Source organism: Sphaeramia orbicularis, chromosome 24, assembly GCF_902148855.1.
Source record: "Sphaeramia orbicularis chromosome 24, fSphaOr1.1, whole genome shotgun sequence".
In the NCBI taxonomy this organism is placed as follows: domain Eukaryota; kingdom Metazoa; phylum Chordata; class Actinopteri; order Kurtiformes; family Apogonidae; genus Sphaeramia; species Sphaeramia orbicularis.
Genome location: NC_043979.1, coordinates 19,933,835 through 19,956,410, shown reverse-complemented (window position 1 = coordinate 19,956,410; position 22,576 = coordinate 19,933,835). Strand labels below are relative to the sequence as shown.

At 35.6% G+C, this 22,576-nt stretch overlaps 1 protein-coding gene across 2 annotated transcripts in view; it reads left to right on the top strand.

Annotated features, from left to right (window-relative positions):
* Positions 1-22,576, top strand: part of syndig1l (synapse differentiation inducing 1-like) — a 128,900-nt gene that overhangs the window by 73,157 nt on the left and 33,167 nt on the right. For both annotated transcript variants that reach the window (XM_030128932.1, XM_030128931.1), the window contains one exon: positions 21,742-21,879. In XM_030128932.1, the coding sequence (XP_029984792.1) occupies positions 21,742-21,879 (138 nt within the window). The remainder of the gene's footprint in view (positions 1-21,741; positions 21,880-22,576) is intronic.

Genomic DNA, 22,576 nt, shown 5'->3' with positions numbered 1-22,576 from the left:
GTTTTTTTTATTTATTTATTTTTTTTAATTTCACGAAAGAAAATCATCCAGATATAGTACAAACTTAGTGATACTGGGTCTTACATTTTGCAATTCTGCATTGTACACTCTTCCCACCCCCCACCCCTAAAGGAATAAACCAGATAAACACACTCAAAAGTAACAGACCAAAAACATGTCTAAATATAAATACATTTAAAAATTATTATTATTATTATTATTATTAATATTATTAATATTAATAAAAATAATAATAATAATAATAATAATAATAATAATAATAATAACAATAACAATAATAATAATAATAATTAGGGATGGAAATCGATAAGAATTTAATGATTCCGATTCCATTATCAATTTTGCCTATTGATCCAATTCTCTTATCGATTCTCATTGGGTGAGGGAATAAAAGAGTACAAACGGGTGTGTTTGCATTAACTGTCTTTTATATTTCCATCTCTGCACAGAAAATTTACCAAATACAGTATGTACAAATAACAATAACAGATGACGTTGGGCCCGGTTAAGGGTGGGGGTGGGGCGTGCAGTGAAAGTGAAACTAAAGACTCTTTACTAATTCCTCTATTGTCACATGTCCACTACGGTGGACGGACATTTCGGACACGGACGTTTCGGCCTAGGACGTTTCGGCTTTTCAAGGGTTAGGGTTAGGGTTAGGGACTGCAAAAGTGCAGTCCGAAACATCCTAGTCCGGAACGTCCTAGGCCAAAATGTCCTAGGCCGAAACGTCCAAGTCCGAAACGTCCTACATTCGTCCACTACATGGAACCAGTTCGACTCGGCTCGTCTCCCGTTGTTGTGCACCTCATTTCCTTTTCCTTACCTTCGGAAACCTAATATTTGAGGTGGTACGACGTTTGTTGCCCACACCGGAACCAGAACTGGGCCCGACATTCACTCTGTCACTACATTCACAAGCGTCGTTAAGTAGAGTATCAAATACGTGACATTCCTGTAAATGAATCACATGCTGTGGACAAATGTTTGAGGATACTAGAGGGATTCCACCCTTTTGAAGACATGAAAGCTTTGACAGTGTTAAAGTGGACCTGTTGTCATGTTTTTGGACCGTTTCTGCCTCAACACTATGTTGGCTACGTTCTGACCAAAACAATGCAGCGTACGCATGACACCATCGCGCATGTGCAACGAAGGCGGAATCAGTTAGCAGAATTGTTAAGCAGGCAGGCAAACGATTCCAAGAAATCGAGCTACTGGGATCCGGTTCTCAAAAAGAACCAGTACTCGATTCCCATCCCTAATAATAATAAAATAAATACTTTTTTTTTTAAAAACTGATGATAATAATAATAATAATAATAATAATAATAATAATAATAATAATAATAATAATAGTAATAGTAACAATAGCAGGAGTAGCACCATAAGCATAAGCATAGTGATGCATACTGTAACATAAATGATAGTAGTAGGACAGTATTCAGCATTTGACGTACAAACTCAAACTTTCTCCTTATCAGAGAGTAAAGGCAACCAAAATTCATTAAAAAGATGGCCACGGTTATATTTATACAAGGTCAGCTTTTCTAAAGGTAAAAAAGAAGACAGCTGATCATGGAAAATCTTAAAAGATGGAGGGGAATCCTTCTTCCAAAATAAAAGTATGGATTTCTTTGCAAAATAATTGATCAAAATTAGTATCCTGCATTTTTTTTAATGGTCTAACTGTAAATTATATGTGTCGTTTAGTAAATATAAACTGCTGCTTAAATTAAATTGTGTGGCGGAGACTGATTGAGTGAGAGAATGGATTGAGCTCCAATAACTTTTTAAAAGGTCGCAGTCCCAGAACATGTGCATGAATGTCCCCTCCATCTTTTTGCATCTATGACACACTGATGAGATGTCCTTTGATATTTTATGCATCCTTGTTTACAGTTTTAACATGCTTTTTAATTAGCATGTGAACTTCAGTGTACAGCTAAACCACAGGTGTCAAATATGTGGCCCGGAGGCCAAATCCGGCCCGCCAAAGGGTCCAATCTGGCCCGTAGGATGAATTTGTGACATGCAAAATTTCACTGAAGATATTAACAATCAATAGTGTAAAAATCATTAAATTTCAGGTTCCATGCATACACATATAAACCAAATAGATCTTAACTGGGTCAGACCAGAAAAATACTGTCATAATAACCTATAAATAATGACAACTGCAGATTTTTTCTATTTTTTTAGTGTCAAAAAGTTAAATTACATGAAAATGTTTATATTAATAAACTATCCTTTTTCAAAAAAATGTGAATAACCTGAAGAAATATGAACAATGGGAAATGTCTTGAGAAAAGTAAATGTAATTTTATCAATATTATACCTGTTACTAAATGTTTTGTGTATTTGTAATGGTAATCTAAGTTGTAATGCACATATGTAAATGATAAACTGATGCAGAATATTGTTAAAACTGCACTTGTTTTTCTTAAGACATTTCAAGTTGTTCACGTTATTCAGATTTTTAAGGAAACGATGTAGATATAAACATTATCATAAAGTAATTTTACTTTTTTCACTGGTATTGTTTTACTGGTCCGGCCCACTTGAGATCATATTGAGGTGAATGTGGCCCCTGAACTAAAATGACTTTGACACCCCTGAGCTAAACTGTCCAGTCTAAACAGTGTGTAAGTAAAGTAAATTATATATATATGAGATGTGCTTGTAACATTTTTTTTTTTTTGTGTGTGTGTATGTATTTTTTATCATTATTATTATTATTTTTCTATTGTTTGATTTTTTATTTGTGTATTGTTTATTATTATTTTTTTTTATTTTTGTTTCATGTTTTGTATTATGTCTGTGTCTGAACCTAAACCTAAACCTAATTAGAAAATAATAAGAGGAATATTGTGGTTTTTGTTGGTTTTAAATAAGGTGCAGAGGGAATAAATCAGTGCAGTGTTGCCTCATTTCCAGTCGTCATTGGTTTCTCTTTAATCCTTCCTTGAATGGCAGCTTCGAGTATTAAAAACTGAATAAGACAGTGAAAGATGCTGCATTATGTACATGCAGAGTTTGGATAATATCAGCCTTTCAGGGTTGATTACATGTTACAAATCCCAGCAGCGTTTTTGGGCGCAGGCATGTAATGATTGTCAATCCATCTGTTGGATTTACATGGATTTCCTTTCATTGAAAACTACTCAGGACTCTCTCACTAAAAACAGGACTTTTATGTTGTTTAATCAGATGGCAGGATCTATTTTTAGATATTCAGTCTTACATTCACTTCGCTCTTTTCTATTCATCTACAAACTGATTTGACATTCTATCATATTAGCATGTACAGCCTTGTAATATCCCATATCAAACAACAGGCACGCTAATAATTTACTTCTGGAAATTTAGATGTGCATCCAGTGGAAGTAAAAGTATAATTGTATCAGTGCATACGTTCTGTACACACTGCAGTGATGTGTTTGTTAAATGTTTAGTCCATTCGTGTCTTTTCTGAAGCCTTTGCTAGCGCATTCTGCATTATGATGCTCTTTAGTGAACTACTGCAGTCGTCCCTCGTATATCACGGGGGTTACGTTCTAAAAATAACCCGCAATAGGCGAAATCCGCGAAGCAGTCAGCTTTATTTTTTACAATTATTATATATGTTTTAAGGCTGTAAAACCCCTCACCACACACTTTATACACTTTCCTCAGACAGGCATTAACATTTTCTCACATTTCTCACATTTTCTCACACTATGTTTTGATTTGTTTTTACTGTTGTTTTTAGTTTTTATGTTTTATTGTGATTGATTTTATATCTGTACAGCACTTTGATTGAAAGCGCTCTACAAATAAATTATTATTATTATTATTATTATTAATAGTAGTTGTAGTAGTACATTTCTCTCTTGTTTAAACACTCTCAAAGTTCAAACCTTCGTAGATTTAAAAAATAAAAAAAATAAAAAAAAATAAGTACAGTATTATAGAATGAAACCAAAGATCAAAACCTGTTTTCAGGCCCAAACATTTGTTTGAGAAATAAAAATATAAACGTTTTCCTATAAATAAATATGATAGCTTTTAGAAATAACAAATTTAATTTTTATGATCAACCTACGAGGTTGGACACATAAGAAATTATTAATAATGACTTTAGTGTATTTCCTCTGACCGTGCCTCTTCGTCTTGGTGCCGCTCCGCTGTAACGTCTTTTTCCACTGAAGGCCTTGGTGCATGTGTCTTTTTCCGAGTGAAGAACATAGTTATGGGTAGTGATCGAACATTTATGTAAATTTGTCCAGCCCAACGCATTCTGTACTGTACAGGAGACACTGCACGGAGGAGACTGATTGACAATGGTCTACAGTCCCTTAGCCAATCAGGACGCAGAACACAATGCACGGGTTCTCCCTGAGCCAATCAGGACGCAGAACTCAATGCGTGTTCATACGCTGTAAAAAAAAAAAAAAAGCATGCAAAATTGCACTAAAAAAACATAACAGCGAGAAACAACGAGGCCGCGAAAGGTGAACCGCGTTATAGTGAGGGATAACTGTATTACTATGTTTATTTCTTTTGCAGCAAATGCCATTAATTTCATACTTGAAGCTACAATATATTATGTTTATAGGTTAAAATATATAAAAACAAGGAGGTCTGTGTTATGGGTGTTGTTGACCTTTGTACGTGCATTAGCAAATGTTCAAATTCATGACACTGAATGTGGCTAAATCAAATCCTCTTTACTAGTGATGTCCCAGTCTGGATTTTTTTTGCTTCCGATACAATTTTTTTTAGGATTAGTTTCGCCGATACCGATCTGATATCGATCCGATATCGACTTTTTATAATGAAATTTTGATTTCAATTTGGAGTCATTATTTATAGGTTATTCCAGGGGTATCAAACTCATTTTAGTTCAGGGGCCACATTCAGCTAAATTTGATCCGAAGTGAGCCGGACCAGTAAAATAATACCACAATAATATATAAATGATGTCAACTCCAAACTTTTCTCTATGGTTTAGAGCAAAAAAAAATACATTTACAGTATGAAAAGGTTTACATCTACAAAGTATGCTTTCAAAAGATGTGAATAACATGTACAAACTGAAAAAATAAGTGTAATTTTAACAATATTATGCCTCAGTTTATCATTTCCACATGTACATTAGAACTTACAGATCACAGTGGATTTACAAACGCACGAAACATTTAGTAACAGGCAGAATATTGTTAAAATTGTACTTACTTCTCTTAAGACATTTCACGTTATTCATATTTGTTCAGGTTATTCACATTTTTTGCAAAATTATACTTTGTTTTAGTGTAAATACATGAAAATATTTACATTTACAAAGAAAAAAATTTGGAGTTGTCATTATTTATATGTAATTATGATAGTATTTTACTGGTCCTGCCCACTTTAGATCGAATTAGTCTGAATGTGGAACCTGAACTAAAAGGATTGTTCATATCTCAGTGTAATTTTTGCATTTCACAAATTCATCCCAGGGGCCCTACCGGACCCTTTGGCGGGCTGGATTTGGCCCCCAGGGCACATGTTTGACACCTGTGGGTTATGCTATTATTTTGCTTCAGGTCACAATTGGGCTGAATGTGGAATCTGAACTAAAACAAGTGGGACACCATTGACTCTTAATAACTTTACTATAATTTTTGCACTTTTCCAAATTCATACTGCGGGACAAATTAGAACCTTTTGCAGGCCGGTTTTGGCCCGCAGGCTGTAGGTTTGAAACTGCTGTAGCGCGTCTATGGATAGGTCCGTCCATGTATTATATGGGGGCGCATTCCGTGCTGTTAGTGATGCACGGATCAGTAGGTTACTTGTGGGGCGGGTCAAAAGAATGTCAGGTGATTTGCATCTTGGGTTGAGTCGGGTCAAATAATTCCACAAAAGCTCGACTCGTGCATCACTACCGGACCATAAAGTGAAAGTGAAACTTATAGATGTTTTATTAATTCCTCTAAGCCTCTTGCTGTTGTGCAGTTACTTTTCCTTTTCCCTACCTTCAGAAACTTTAATTTGAGGGGGCAGGACGTTTGTTTACCACCACCACCACCACCCCAGAACCGGGTTAGGGTTAGGATTAGGGTTAAGAACTAAATCTGATCCAATCTTCTAAATCAGGGCTGTCAAACTCATTTTAGTTCAGGGGCCACATTCAGCTAAATTTGATCTGAAGTGGGCCGAACCAGTAAAATAATAACATAATAATATATAAATAATGTCAACTCCAAACTTTTCTCTGTTTTAGAGCAAAAAAATATAATTTACATTATGAAAAGGTTTACATCTACAAAGTATGCTTTCAAAAGATGTGAATAACATGAACAAACTGAAAAAATAAGTGTAATTTTAACAATATTATGCCTCAGTTTATCATTTCCACATGTACATTATAACTTACAGATCACAGTGGATCAACAAATACATTGAATAACAGGCAGAATATCATTAAAACTGAAAAAAACACTTAAGATATTTCAGGTTGTTCATATTTCTTCAGGTTATTTACATTTTTTGAGAAATTATACTTTGTTTTAGTGTAAATACATGAAAATATTTACATTTACAAAAGAGAAAAATTTGGAGTTGTCATTAGTTCTATGTTATTATGATAGTATTTTACTGGATCCTGCCTACTTGAGATTGAATTGGTCTGAAAGTGGAAGCTGAACTAAAAGGATTGTTATAATCTTAGGGTACTTTTTGCATTTCACAAATTCATCCCAAGGGCCAGACAGGACCCTTTAGCGGGCCGGATTTGGCCCCCGGGCCGCATGTTTGACACCAGTGTTCTAAAAAATGCCAGATCGGCAGCTGATACAATCTTTAAATCAGATTGGGACATCCCTACTCTTTATAAACCATTTATTACCTTCACATTACTTGCAGCCACTTCATTAATTAAAAAAAAAAAAAAAAGTCATTAAACATAATAAACTGAATAAGACTTTACATTACCTCATCTGTAAACAGGATTTCAGATTTTCATCAGCAGTGGCAAATAACTCCCACGATGCCTCACCACTTCACGGCGTCATCCTCTACTGCTTCTAGTTTGGTTTTAATGAGAAACGTCTCACCGCAGAGGAGGTTACTGTGTTTCATTGTATTGTTATTGCTGTATTTTTTATGACCAGTTCAAGTCCTCTCCCTGTTGATCTGTGGAATATGAAAGTGGTTTCTACATTAGTGGAAAATGCTACAGGCGTTTTGATTTCATAGGGAACAGAATTTGTTTTGGGTAAATCAAATGGAATCACTGATGTCTTTGCCCCACAACACTGATTCGTTTGTCCATGTCAACCTGTTTACAGAGCATGACGTGAATACTGAACATGATTTTGAGTGTTGTTGCCTCATTACAACATCCCAAATTGTTTACCTGTCAACACAGGACCATCGGCAATGAAAAGAAAACAGCAAATACTGTGTTCATTAATTCCCAGCATGTAGTACGTGTCTCAAGGAGTGTAAATGTGTGTTGAAGAGGACTGCATGATGACAAGGCTCTTATGATTGTGATCACACACTCTGGGACTGAGTGTGCCTCTGAGGGTCCTGAGTGTGGTGGACCTCATAGGGCGGCTGAGCCCAGTCACTGTGTAAATCACAAGGTCTTATTAGCAGCCCGGTAAAGCTTGTATTTCTTTCTTTTTTTTTTTTTTTCCTGACGTCTCCTTCAGTAGCACTTTATCACACTGGCTGCACCCGAGACACATCTGGGGCCATGGGCTCCTGCCCTGGCATAACTTAACATGACCACCTGGAGCACAGACACCGACATGTTGCATCGATGCTGCATTACAATGCGGAGGGTGAATGTTGTATTGGCCAGAAGAGTCCTGTGACAGGGATGGCAGATGACGATTATGCAAAGTAAACATGCACCGTCTTTTGTAGAAATGTAATTAAATGAAAGGGGACAGTTATGATCCTCTTAACAGCTCCTTCTTCCCTCGGCATGTTTTCTAATTGGACACATACGACCACAGAGATCATAAAATAACACCATGCGTAGTTTTTGTAATATTATATACCCTGTTGGAAATGTGCTGAAATACCATTTTGTGCTGTATTGCATCTTTAATGTCCTTCGCTCATTAACTTTGCTTATGCATTCAGCCACGTAATTACATTCCCTTTGGTTGTGAAGTAGTTTCGCTGCATCCAGACCACTCTCCATACTTTACCTTTGTGCAGCCTTGGAGTAAAGCAATTAATTTCTGTAATCTCAACTGCCGCTTTTTTCTTTACAAAGTGGTTGAAAAACAATATTCCACAGTTGCTTTAATTCGCTTTGGTGTGGTCAGTGTTTTTCACTTTGTGATGTTCTGTAGTATGTGTTTTCTTTCTGTGATGGGATTCTCTTATGCGTCTAAGCAAACATTTGCATTTCTCAAATCTAAAAAGCCTTTCTTTTCTCTCTCAAGCCTGTCTGTGGAACTTCTGATTATGCTTTTTTTTTTTTTTTTTTTTTACACACCCACTGTTTGATTTATCATGTAACATGATGACAGGAAACAACTTCATTTTTTTCCTCTTAAGAGGCCACAACTTTGATTTTCCCTTTTGTAGAGATACATTAAAATTCATGTCAGAGCACAATGTCACATGCTTTTTTTTTTTTTTTTTTGTTGCCATCTCTGGTGCCACAAGGAGTCATGGTACAGCGGGAGACATTTACCTGACACAGAATCAGGACAAAACAGTGAAGAAGCGCTAGTTGCAGGGGGTGAAACGTGGACAGGCTACATTTCCTGCATGTTTTTGTAGGCACTCTGGCAACACATAAATTATACAAGCCCTCCTCTTGGTGAGGCTGTCACGGCAGAGTTGTGAAACCATCCATTAGCTCTTCGTTACCTGTCGGCCTGTTGCCTCATGTTGACAGGATTTACGCTCCATATGACATATCTGAGCACAGTGGTATGTGCATCGTTAGGATTTTTCTGCTAAATGGAAGGTGGAGAGTGAATGACAACACACATACTCATTAAAAGTTAGGCAGGAAAATGGTAAACAAAATTCTGTTCACTTTAAATCAAATACAGCCTATCAGTAAACCTGAAGCCTCCTGGAAACTCAGTGGTTTTATAAACTGGAACTTTTGCAAAGGTTCCTGGGAGTCTGATTTGGGATTCATGAAAAGCACCGACTTGAGGAGCCAAAAAAAAAAAAAAAAAAAAAAAGACTGAAGGGGAATCATGCTCTCAAGATTTTTTGTTTATATTTGTTTAAGTTTTTCACTTTGGGTTTGGCATTAGTTTGTACATTAGTAGATTTATTTCTATTTGGGCGAATTGACTTGTTTTGGTTTAGTTCAGTTTCAGGTATCGCAGGGAAAGTTTTGTTTGTTAAAAACTGAATAAGGATGAGAATATTCATGACATCAAATGTAATTTACCAAATGGTTGTTTAATAAAGGAGTCATTTTATTATTCTACGCAATGAACCGGTAACACAACACAGCTCAGTAATTACCACCGTGGGCTAAATCAAAAGCAACAAAACTGAATCTCAGTCTGCAGCTGTTTTGTTTTAATTTAGCTCATTGTTCTCTGTTCATTTTGTACTTTTCATTTTCTGTTGGAATGTTGTTTTCATTATTATTTCAGCTAAGAAGTGGTTTCCACTGCTCATTTTAATTTTTACCCCTTGACCAACTTCTGGCTGAAAGGGTATTGTTATTGTTTTGTCATCTGTCTGCCCGTCCATCTGTCTATTCAACGGCATAATCACATTATCTGAAGAATGCATTGAGATATCTGCACCAAATTTATACTGTGCATGCATCTTGGCATGAAGCAGAAGCATGTTGAAAATAGGTGACCTTGACCTACTTTTTCAAGGTCAAATGGCTTTGCGCAGTAATAATATGTGAGTACTTTCAAATACAGGGTGGGGAAGCAAAATTTACAATGAACATTTAGTTGTTTTTTCTCAGCAGGCACTACGTCAATTGTTTTGAAACCAAACATATTGATGTCATAATCATACCTAACACTATTATCCATACCTTTTCAGAAACTTTTGCCCAAATGAGTAATCAGGAAAGCAAACGTCAAAGAGTGTGTGATTTGCTGAATGCACTCGTCACACCAAAGGAGATTTCAAAAATAGTTGGAGTGTCCATAAAGACTGTTTATAATGGAAAGAAGAGAATGACTATGAGCAAAACTATTATGAGAAAGTCTGGAAGTGGAGAAAGCAACAAAAAACGTACCAAAGCTTTTATTAAAGCTGTCAAATCCAAAATCCTAAAGGATCCAACCAAATCCATGAGACAAAAATGGTAATTGAACTTGAGGTAGACAACAAGACCGTTAGAAATGCTGTAAATTATGATTTGAAGTTAAAATCTTACACAAGAACACCAAAACACTTGTTGACAACAGCAACAAATCCAACTTTAGCAATTTTTGGGAATCATGTTTATGGCCGCCTTCAAGCCCAGATCTAAACCCTCTGGATTCTGCTATTTGGGGCATTTTAGAACATGCTACCAATAGAACATCACACAACAATGTTGACTTTCTTAAAGATACTATTAAAGAAGAATGGGAGAAGTTGTCACCCAGATATTTGAGGAACACTTGCACAAGTTTCAGGAAGCGTGTGAAGGCAGTTATTGAGAAAGAAGGAGGACACATAGAATAAAAACATTTTCTATTATGTCAATTTTCTTGTGGCAAATAAATTCTCATGACTTTCAATAAACTAATTGGTCATACACTGTCTTTCAATCCCTGCCTCAAAATATTGTAAATTTTGCTTCCCCACCCTGTATATATATGCATGTAATACATTTTACACAAAGACAATCTAAACTAAATTATAGGGCAGTAACTTTCAACAGAATCTTACAGTATTTATTTATTTAAGGATCCCCATTAGTCTGTACCAAAATAGAGACTATTCTTCCTGGTGTTAACCTTTCCTGCACGGCTTGTCCGACCATGGTCAACACAGGGGAGATTTCCTCCAGGGCCGATGACAGGGGTTACCTCCCTTACCAGTGGTGGAATACAGCAGACTCGGGTCCTTGAATCAGACTTTAGCTTTTATTTTATACACTGCATAGAGATGTTAGCTTACACTTTTCTTTTTCTCTGTCCCTCTTACACAGGCAAACTCAAACTGCCGCTCCCTCACCTCACTCGACCACTCACACCATATGCACACGCACGTGCCACACACACCGCCCTCGTACTTAAAGGAACACACACATACACCAATCTCATAACACTGGGGTCCATTCCCAATATTAAAGTATTACAATTTTTGCATTTACAAAGCACATAGACAGAAAAAAACAACAATAAACATAGTTATATAAACCCTCCGGTATCCGAGTGCACCTTTTAGGCACACTTTGCACTTCGTGTTTAAAAACTTCATATTATTTTTCACAATTTAAATAAGGTTAGAATTCAAAAGTTGTTCATTTTTGCATGATCTTTAAAATTCTGGCCACCAACTAAAATTTGCACATTGTAAACAAAAGAAAATTTCAAGACTAGCATCTGTCTCCCAAGTGTGCTTAAACCACACTATTTCTTCCATTTGATATGTATGATTAGGGCTGACCTTGATTTACAAAAATGAAATCAAATTAGAGCAGAAAAATAAATCAATATACAATATTTAATAGTTTGATTTATAGGTGTGCATTTTTGGCACACTTGGTGACAGATGCTAGTATTTTTGAACATTTGACCTAGCGACAAAAATAATAATGCAAATTAACCAATGTTGCTGTTAATTACTGACATATGCCAGGATGAAAAAATCAAATAATATGTGATCCACTTTTTATTTAGTATATTGAAAAAAAAAAAAAAAAATTGTGTTTTTTGCATCCAAAAAATGGTTTGTTTACATCACAAACACGGCATTTAAAGGGTTAAAAAATGTGACAATTATTGAGTATTTGGTATTTTTTATTTACAGCTCAAGTTGATGAAATAGAAAAAAAGTGTAAAGAATTAAAAACAAACTGTATGAAAAATGTTTTGACATTATTCCACAAGTATGCCAAAAAGGCACACTTGGTGCTTAGTAAGGGCCTTGCTGGACGGGATACCGGAGGGTTAATTAAGCATTGTTTCAGTATTGATTACAGATTTCTTAATATTTGTTTTAAAAATGACATGATTACTTCTCAATATAAAAATATTACAGTTTATACATTTACAAAGCACATAGAAAAAACCCCAGAAATTTTGGTTGAGGTTTATTAAAAGTGTGCAGCACTTTATGTTTGGTTAACTACAGTAACCTTGGTTGAAGGACACACTGGATTTTGTGTTTTCACCTTTCGAACCTCCTACATCTATTTCAGAGGTTTCTAATAAATTGCACTGGTGTACTTCCAGACAGACCTGCATGTAGCAGGAAACTACATGCACTCTCTGGCTCCAGTTAACGCCTTTATTACCTTGTTTGACTGCTTTCCTTGGCTTCTCTGACTTCTTTTTCCAACCAACTAGCCAGGATCCCCCAGATGATGTGTGTTTTTTTATTCTCCAAACAGCTAGAAGGCTGTGCAGATATTGTCAGTGTGCTCTAAGGCACAGCAGAGCAGACCAGGCTCTGTAGAGCAGTATAGCACTTGCTTAAGGCAATAAAGGCAGAATTCCATAATGTAGAATGCATTTAGTTCATTTAATATGACCTTTTCTTTCAGCATTGTACTGCACTGGATGAAAAATACCATACATTATAACATGTATGCCATTTTTAACACGCTTCTTTGCTTTTAATAACATACCACTCAATCACAAACGTTACTAAGGGGCTTTAGGTTCTATACACAGTGAAACTCACCTTATATGTTGACCTTTGATTAACCCATAAAGACCCAGTGATACTTTTGTGTCAGTTCCCAAATGGCTTTTTCTCTGTATAACCTTTCTTAAGTGATTTAACACCATTTATTGTAATATTATCCTCGTTATTTGAAGTTTTTTCAGTGTAAATCATATATTTTCCTACATTTAATTTACTGATCATGCAGATGTTCATTGAAGCTCAGTGTAAATTCAAAGGTTATTATATCAAATCAGAAAAAAAAAAAGGGAATGTTACGTTTTCAGCAAAAATATCATTGACTAAACATAAAACCAAGTGTGTCGATCCGCTGTTATTTATCAAACTCCATGGGTTTTACTGGTGAATCAATATTGTAGAAGATGACTGTATTTATCACCATTTATAATATTATTATCCTCTGTCTTTTGTCTTTTTTCTGTGAAAATCCTGTATTTTCCCATATTTAATTCACTGATCATGTAGATGTTCATAACAGCTCAGATTAAAGTTGTGTTTTGTTTTGTCAGAAACTGAGAAAACTGAAGAAAAAGTGACTTTCTCAACAAAATGTATCATTAATTGAACATAACCCAAGTGTGTCCATCCACTGTCATTGATCCAACTCCATGGGTTTTACTGGTGAATCCATGTTGTAGAAGATGACGGTGTTTCCACGGTAACTACGGAGCCTCTGAACGTCCAAATGGGTAATAGCTGATGACCATGAAAAGATGACAAACTGTATTTTACACCAATTATTTACATGGATTGATAAAAATAATGGCTCAACAAGTATTCAACATTTTATATCGGTAGATATTTTTGATCACCAGTAGTTGTTTGGGTCTTTATGGGTTAATCATTCATAAGTAATTTATCACCATTTATAATATTATTATCTTCTGTATTTTGTCTTTTTTCTGTGTAAATCTTGCATTTTCCCATATATAATTTACTGATCATGTAGATGTTTATAAAAGCTCAGATAAAAGTTGTTTTATTTTGTCAGAAACTGAGAAAACTGAAGAAAAAGTGACTTTCTCAACAAAATTTATCATTAATTGAACATAACCCAAGTGTGTCCATCCACTGTCATTGATCCAACTCCATGGGTTTTACTGGTGAATCAATGTTGTAGAAGATGACGGTGTTTCCACGGTAACTACAGAGCCTCTGAACATCCAAATGGGTCATATCTGATGACCATGAAAAGATGACAAATTGTGTTTTACACCAATTATTTACATATATTGATAAAATTAGTGGATCATCTAGGATTAAACAGTTTACATCAGTAGATATTTTTGATCACCAGTAGTTGTTTGGGTCTTTATGGGTTAATTATTCATAAGTGATTTATCACCATTTAAAATATTATTATCCTCTGTATTTTGTCTTTTTTCTGTGTAAATCTTGTATTTTCCCATATATAATTAATGATCATGTAGCTGTTCATAACAGCTCAGATTAAAGTTGTGTTTTATTGTCAGAAACCGAGAAAACTGAAGAAAAAGTGACTTTCTCAACAAAACATATCATTAATTGAACATAACCCAAGTGTGTCCATCCACTGTCATTGATCCAACTCCATGGGTTTTACTGGTGAATCAGTGTTGTAGAAGATGACGGTGTTTCCACGGTAACTACAGAGCCTCTGAACATCCAAATGGGTCATATTTGATGACCATAAAAAGATGACAAACTGCATTTAACACCAATTATTTACATGTTCTGGTAGGATTATTGGACCAATAGGGGTTTAACATTTTAGATCAGTAGATGGTTGTGGTCGATGGTGTGTGTTTGGGTCTTTATGGGTTAAAAAAAAACAAAAACAAAAAAAACGACATACCACTTGCGCAGACACTTTTAAGTTTAATAACGTTGTTGGGTGTTATAAAGGTCTGTCATTAAAGTGAATAAATCCAGTGTTCCCCCTACCATTAGAGGGTGGGACCCAACCACCCACTGCCTAATCCCCATCATCAATCAGGCCATATGACTAAAAAGGAGGAATGTCATTAAAATTCATAGAAAACTGTGTCAACTGCTCAAAGCAAAAGCACTCCCAACACTTTAACCCACTTATAGTGTAAAACCAAAGCCAATGCACTGAACTCCTGCTTATTGTATGGATATTAACATGACGATTTTTTTTTTTTTTTCACACTTTGTTTTTTTTTTTTTTTTTTTTTAAATCTATTCAAGAAAGAGTCCCAAAAGTGCAGCTGAAAATGTCATGTGTTGAGCATATTAAAGCTCATAAGGTCACAGTGCTTGTATTTTCATTTCTTAGTCTATCACTTGCCATCACACATTTGGGATTTTGCAGCAGTAGCCCATATGAAGTCTGAAAGAGGTAAAGGGAGATATAAATGCGGTGCAAGTGAAGCTAAAATTGTCTCCTTTTGTCATGCAGCAGCAGCCACAGAAAACCCAACAAGACTATCTAACGGTGACACGACCACATTATAGAGGAAAGACTGACTCCATTTAACCGAAATATCTGATCAGATCCAAACCGGTGTTCCGCAAACAGGGGGAAAGAGGTCTAACGTAATGACAAGTTGTCAGATTGCTTTCTATGATTCTGTTTTGATTGTATATGTGCCTTTCCCCTATTTTCAACACTGTTTTCTCCATCACTGTGATTGAAATATTCATCTCAATTCACACAATATGCCGTTAGCTTTTTTTTTTTTTTTTCATTTATTTTTCATGTTCTGCCCACATAGGAGATCATCCTTCAAACAGGATGATGTGCGAAGGATGCAGCTTAATGGCTCATACAGAATCCGTGACCTCAATCTGTGCTTTCTTTTCATTACAGACACCATAGATAATAAATTGTTGCTATTCTTACATTCCCCCTTTGATACTGGAGACGATCACGGTAAATTAGTGTTTATGTATATATATATTTTTTTTTTATAGAGGTTATTAGAATATAGAGTATGTGGTCATAACAAACTTACCTTCTTATACATATGAATGAAGGTTTCTAGTCTTCCTGAAGGCATCGCTGTTATGTGTGAGGAATGTTGCGTGGAGCGTGAAATAGTTTCATAAAGCTTTAGGGAGGAGGTGTGTTTGATTCATAACTATTTCACATCTGAAATGAAGTGTACTTTCAACCGTGGCTTTTTGCTTTTTAATGCCATCTGTTGTTTAGATGCCAAAATGTAGAGATCTGCATATCTCTGAACTAATGAGAAACTAATGGGCCGTCACAAAAAGTCCATGAATACAGGCTGTGACATTACGTGGAAGCAAATGATCCCGAATGCAGTGACTCGTCTTTGTTTTGTTTCCTATTACGCAGATGCCCTTTTCTTTCTTTTCCAATAAATGCAGATTCTTTTCTTACCCAGTCAAGATGAAAATCACTTCTACCTTTTCACAGATTGTTGTGCAATTCAAAAAACTTTTTCTGTTCCTTTTTATTCAATAAATTTGCCCACAATGCACCTCTACATCTGTTGATCTGCTTTACAGAAGGTAACTGCAATCTACAATACGCTACCAGTTTACACGTGGGACTGTAATTTTGTTGATTTACAATCTGCTAGTTGAAGATGAAGGGAAGAATACTGTTAGAAAATGTTGAGACTGAGCTATAAATGATTGTTTTTCTTAAATAATCATTTACTGTATCATTATAATTACATTAAATGGTGTCATTAAGACTACATTCAAACTGCAGGCAGAAGTGCCTCAGTATCTGATCTTTTTGCTTGAATGTGTCTCGGATCTGTTGTCTGTTTTCAGCACAAATCACAAAGAATCTGACCTTGTCTTTTTTTTTTTTATTATTTGTTTTTCTATTGGCATTCAGTATCAGACATTCACATTCAGAACATCACTTGCACATATGGCATACATTTATTGTCTGCTCTAAATGCCAGAATAATATTTTTGTTTTGTCAAATAACCAAATAAAATAAAAAAAACAAACAAAAAAACAAAAAAAAACCCAAAAAACTATGAACAGGTAGGGAGTGATCTGTTCCATTCAGCACAAACACTAATTTGTGAAAACAAAATCAGGCCTATAGGGTGTGACAGTGGTCCCAGTTTTCCCAGTATGAAGCAAATTTCTCCAATTTGTGATTAACAAATGCTGTTATCTTTTCTGTTTTATAAATGTCTTTTGTGATTTCCATCCATCTGTTTAAAGTTGGGCTCTCCTGTGATAGCCATTTTGAATCTGACCTTTTCATCTCAGATCTGGGTCTAAATCCAATGTAGATCTCTTGCAATGTGACCCCAGTCTGGACAGTCAGATCAGATTTCAACTGACCCTTATGTTGCTTTATGTTAATGTATATTATAATACTGGAAGGTCATAGAGCGTCTGTGTGTGTGTTTGTGTGTGTGTTTCAGCATGATTCCGACAAATTGAGACATTTTTAACTGGCCAGTTTGGTACCTACAGTTGAAGAATAGTCCCATCTCCACATTAAATATCTCAGCAAGTTGATAGGACCAATATTTTTGGAGATATTAGTAATTTTGGAACACAATAGCTAAACAATCACAAAGCTGCATGATAGGAAATGAAGTTAAAAACAGGAACGCCACATTTACTCTCACAGTCCTGACATATCGCCTGCAGTCATACGGCCTGTGCGTACTGAGCAACATTTTAGAGAGAGACAGAAACTGATATATACATACATATATATGTATATATATATGTATATATGTATATATATATATATATATATATATATATATATATATATAGATAGATAGAGAGAGAGAGAGAGAGAGAGAGAGAGAGAGAGAGAGAGAGGTGATTTCTCATAGACTTCAAGGGAATCCCGGTTTCCCCTAAAATTACGAAAATTATTTGGTTAAATATGTACGGTTACGTTGACATTTCATTAACTACAAATGTGTTAGAACATGTTCATCTCACAGACGAGTTCGTTCAGAATCAGCTTCATCACAAATCAACGGACTTGATGTTCACTTCTCATTCATTCCCGTTGCGCTGTTTTCTCATACATCTCTGCTCAGTGCATTTGCCCGTAGACACTCAGTGTCCATGCACTTCAATGGGACTGAGTGGAACAGTTTTTTTCATTGTGTCAAAACTGGATGGTAATTGGATAAATATCACGATGTTGTCCCGCCCCCGGACGCCGGGCGTCTCTGGGGGTGAATGGGGCTGTGGGTGGAGCTTGGCCGGGCTGGAGGCTGGGCTTCCACGAGCTGACTGGAGGATCAGTTGAAAGGCTGAATCCCGTTTGATTGACAGCTATTTTCAGATCTACTCCTTCACTGACACAGTTCAGTTTAATACCGTCGCACATTCTGCTGTGAAATCGAGAGAGAAACCACTACGAAATTACTCGTTCATTTCTTGCACTGTAAATAAAACACACTCATACTCACACTCTTCCTTGTTTCAATTTAACATAATTTCAACGTTTTCTTGTTTCAGTTACATAATTTAATCATTTCCTGTTCGAGTTTAATATTGTTTTGTAGATAGTTAAATCAATCATACTGTCAGCTAGGTCGGAGTGAAAGGAGCATCTCTTGTCTAAAAAGGCTGAAGTCTTACACCCGCGACACAATGGGCCAAGGTCGTCTAAGCAGCCTAGCTCTGCTGGACATTGAGAGGACACTGGTCCAGTCCCTGGAAAAGACGCCTACGTGGTACAATAAGGTCACTGACCATTTTCTAAAAAAGGAACGGAGGGCCGAATGTATGTTTAAATAACTTGACAATTTTTTTTTAATGTAAGCCGACAATGAGCTTCCCCTGTCTGAAAGACAAGCAGCTGCCACTGATATAGAGAGAGTGATAGGTATAACCTTACAATCCCGTTGCTCAGTTGACAGGAAGCGCAGCACCACACTGCATGATGGGAAATGAAGTTAAAAACAGGAACGATGGATTTACTAACTTCAGTCCCCAGATATCTGTATTAATATGACCCGATGAACGTGTTAGTACTCACATAATCACATTTCTTCTGAAGAGTTTTTAAGTATCTATACTATACATTACTTGAGTGCTTATATCTCTTATATCACTTTACTTTTTCAGCCTAAAGAGGATCCTCTGGTGAATCCATCAGTGTATATTACGCATGATATAAAATATAAAAGATGCAAAAAAAAACATAGAAGACACAGAAAATTGATTTGCTCTAAGGTTATTACACCAAAACAGAGAAATCAGAAGAAAAAAATGACTTATTCAGCAAAAATATACCATTAATTTGAACATAATACAACCACTGCCATTAATCAAACCACATGGGTTTTACTGGTGGATCAATGTTGCAGAAATGATAGTGTTTCAACGTTCACTTCAAGGGGTCATATGTGATGCAGTGGAAAAGCTGAGAAACTGTATTTGACCTGAATTATTTACATGTATTGATAGGATTAATGGTTCAAAAGTTAATATACATTTTAGATCTGTAGATACTTTTGGTTACCATTGGCTGACTAGGTCTTTGAGGGTTAATATTTAGTATTTTTTTTAATATTTATTTATTTAGTTTCAGGACTGTATATTGGCATTAGTTACAAAGAACAAGATGCATGCACCAGATTTAACAGAGAAGCTTATTGCCATCTGTTGTCCTGAATCTAAAACCCTTACATACAATAGGATATTGTACTGCACAATAACGTTTACTGAGTATATTGTACAGTACTGTGCAAAGTTCTAATGACCACACATGAGCATTTCTCAGCCTCTGTATCAATACATACACAACTTGAATATACAGGAAGTATGTAAACAGTAAAACATATTATCAACACAAAAATATGGATATTGTAGAAACTATATGGAATCATCTGTACAGAGAGGAGAATAAAAGAATATCAAGAAAAACTTTGGGTCATCGTACAAGATGCTCGAAGAAATATATAACAAGATTATTTAAGTTAACTACAACAACATACAACAAGCAAGTGCAGAGAAAAAAAGACAGGTAGAAAAAAACACAAACAAGTGAAAAATGAAAATATAAAGAGCAAAATAAGAAATCTGGTATTTATATAAATACTTATAGAAATAAAGAATTAGAATTAAAAATTAAATATTTACATATTTACATCATCATGACTGTACATGGAGTGATATGGGGGATGGGATATAGAGATATGTTAATATATTAATTAGATAGATTAAATATATTAAATCCAAATAGAGGTCAAACCAAAATACAGGCATTTACCTGGAAAAGCCATCTGGATCTCATGTTTTTGGTTTTTTGGTTTTTTTTATGTGTGTGTTTTAATAATTTGCTGACATTTGTTGTATTCTCTTGTATCGTAAATATAGACTGAGAATAAGAGATGCATGTTCTTTAGAAACCTGTAAAAACAACAAAGCTAAAGGCAGCTATGACTTTTGCACATACTGTATATGATCATAAACATTATGGATTTTTTACATGTGATCATTTCAGGACCATGACCTCACACTGGACTCTGATATTGGCCACAAAAAAAAACAAAACAAGTGGTGCCAGGCACAACAAACCCCGCCCGTCGCATGTATTGTATCTTATTTTGGCATGGATCCAGCTGATGTCATCATGTCTATGCATGTGCTGATGTCAGCATATGAATTGCCTCTATATATGTGCCAAGTCTGAAGTAAATTGGAACAAAATTTTTGTTTTTATAGACATTTGAATTTTCGCCCATTATAAGTAAATGGGAGATGTAAAAAATTCATAGAAAATGTGAACTTTGATCTACTTTTCCCAAACTGTAACCACATCTATTCTAGTTCATTGACAATCTTCAAACCAAATTTGGTATGAATTCAACAAATAGTTTTGCTGCTACAGACATTTGAAATTCCGCCCGTTATAAGAAAATGGGGAAAAAAATATTTTAAAAATTCATTAAAAAATTTGAACTTTGACCCACTGTTCCCAAAATGTAATCAGATCTATTCTGTGTCACTGGCAATATATAAACCTAATTTGGTTTGAATTCACCCAATAGTTTTGCTGCTACAGACACAGGAAATTCCGTATATTGTAAGTAAGTGGGGAAAAAAAAAAGATTTTAAAAATTCATAAAAAATTGAAACTTTGACCTGCTTTTTCCAAAATGTAATGACATCTATTCTGGGTCACTTGCAATCTATAAGCAAGATTTGGTATGAATTCACCCAATAGTTTTGCTGCTACAGACATGTGAATTTCTACCCATTATAAGTAAATGGGGAAAAAAGATTTTAAAAATTCATTAAAAATTTTAACTTTGACTTATTATTCCCAAAATGTAATGACGTCTATTCTTGGTCACTGGCAATCTATAAACCCAATTTGGTATGAATTCAACCAATAGTTTTGCTGCTACAGACATATGAAATTCCGCCCATTATAAGTAAATGGGGAAAAAAAGATTTTAAAAATTCATAAAAAATTTTAACTTTGACATATTATTCCCAAAATGTAGTGACATCTATTCTGGGTCACTGGCAATCTATAAATCCAATTTAGTATGAATTGAACCAATAGTTTTGCTGCTACAGACATTTGAAAATCCACCCATTATAAGTAAACAGGGAATTTTATTTTATTTTATTTTTTTTTTAATTCATAAAAAAATTTGAATTTTGGCCTACTGTTCCCAAAATGTAGTCAGATCTATTCTGGGTCACTGGCGATCTATAAACCCAATGTGGTATGAATTCAACCAATAGTTTTGCTGCTAGAGTGTTAACAAACAATCAAACAAAGAAACAAACCTCCTCTTCAGGGGGCGGGGTAATAAAATAAAACAAAAAAATGGTGGGTCAACAAAAAAATCATATCTGGTGGTCGTACTGCTCCATCTTTTCTCACAGTTACTGTGCCTTGTGTTGCCTTCCAGGGTGTAAAATGGATGTGTTTTGAACTGAGCTGCTTTTCTCTGCAGACGGACTGTTCCAGCGACAGCGAGAGTGAGGACAATTTCATAGTCGTCCCTCCAAGAGACCACCTGGGTCTTGCCATCTTCTCTATGCTCTGCTGTTTCTGGCCTCTGGGGATTGCAGCGTTTTACTTCTCACAGGGGGTGAGAACACACACACACTTACACACATGTCTGTCACATATGGATGATGCAGCATATGTTTGTACAGATCAAACATAAAACTACTGCACCTGCACACATTTTATGAATACCTGTACACATAAACATAAAGCCACATACCCACACATGCACATCAGGATCTCTACTATGTATAATGCATCACTACAGGATTAAGGTCTATCACAAAGAATAGACAGATGGTTTTCTTACTGTCAACGCAAGGCCACCTTTTACTGAGCTCCCCCTCAGTAACTCAAGGCCAATCTGTAATGGGCGCCTGATGCTCCGTAAACAGGTTGAAAGCCGCCTTTGGAGTGAGAGAATAAATCACTCTCAAGGATCTGCCTGTAAAGTCCAAAGAAAGGAGGTATTCAAAACACTAAGAAAAGAGCGAGGGCTTCTGAACATGACTTGACGTTGTCGGGGGGAAGGGGGGGGGGGGGGGGTTGTAGATGAACCCAATTACAGGTGCATCAACATATTAACTGTGATCAGTCCTTAGATGCATGAAACAGATGTGGCGTGTGATGTTTGAAAAGCAGAATTAGGCTGAGGAAAAATAAAGCATTTCATGAACATTTTAAAAGCACTGCCTTCTTTCCTGTTTTGTTTTTTTTTTTTTTCATATGTTTATTGCACTAATGTGATGATTACTATCTGTGTTTGATCACAAAAACTG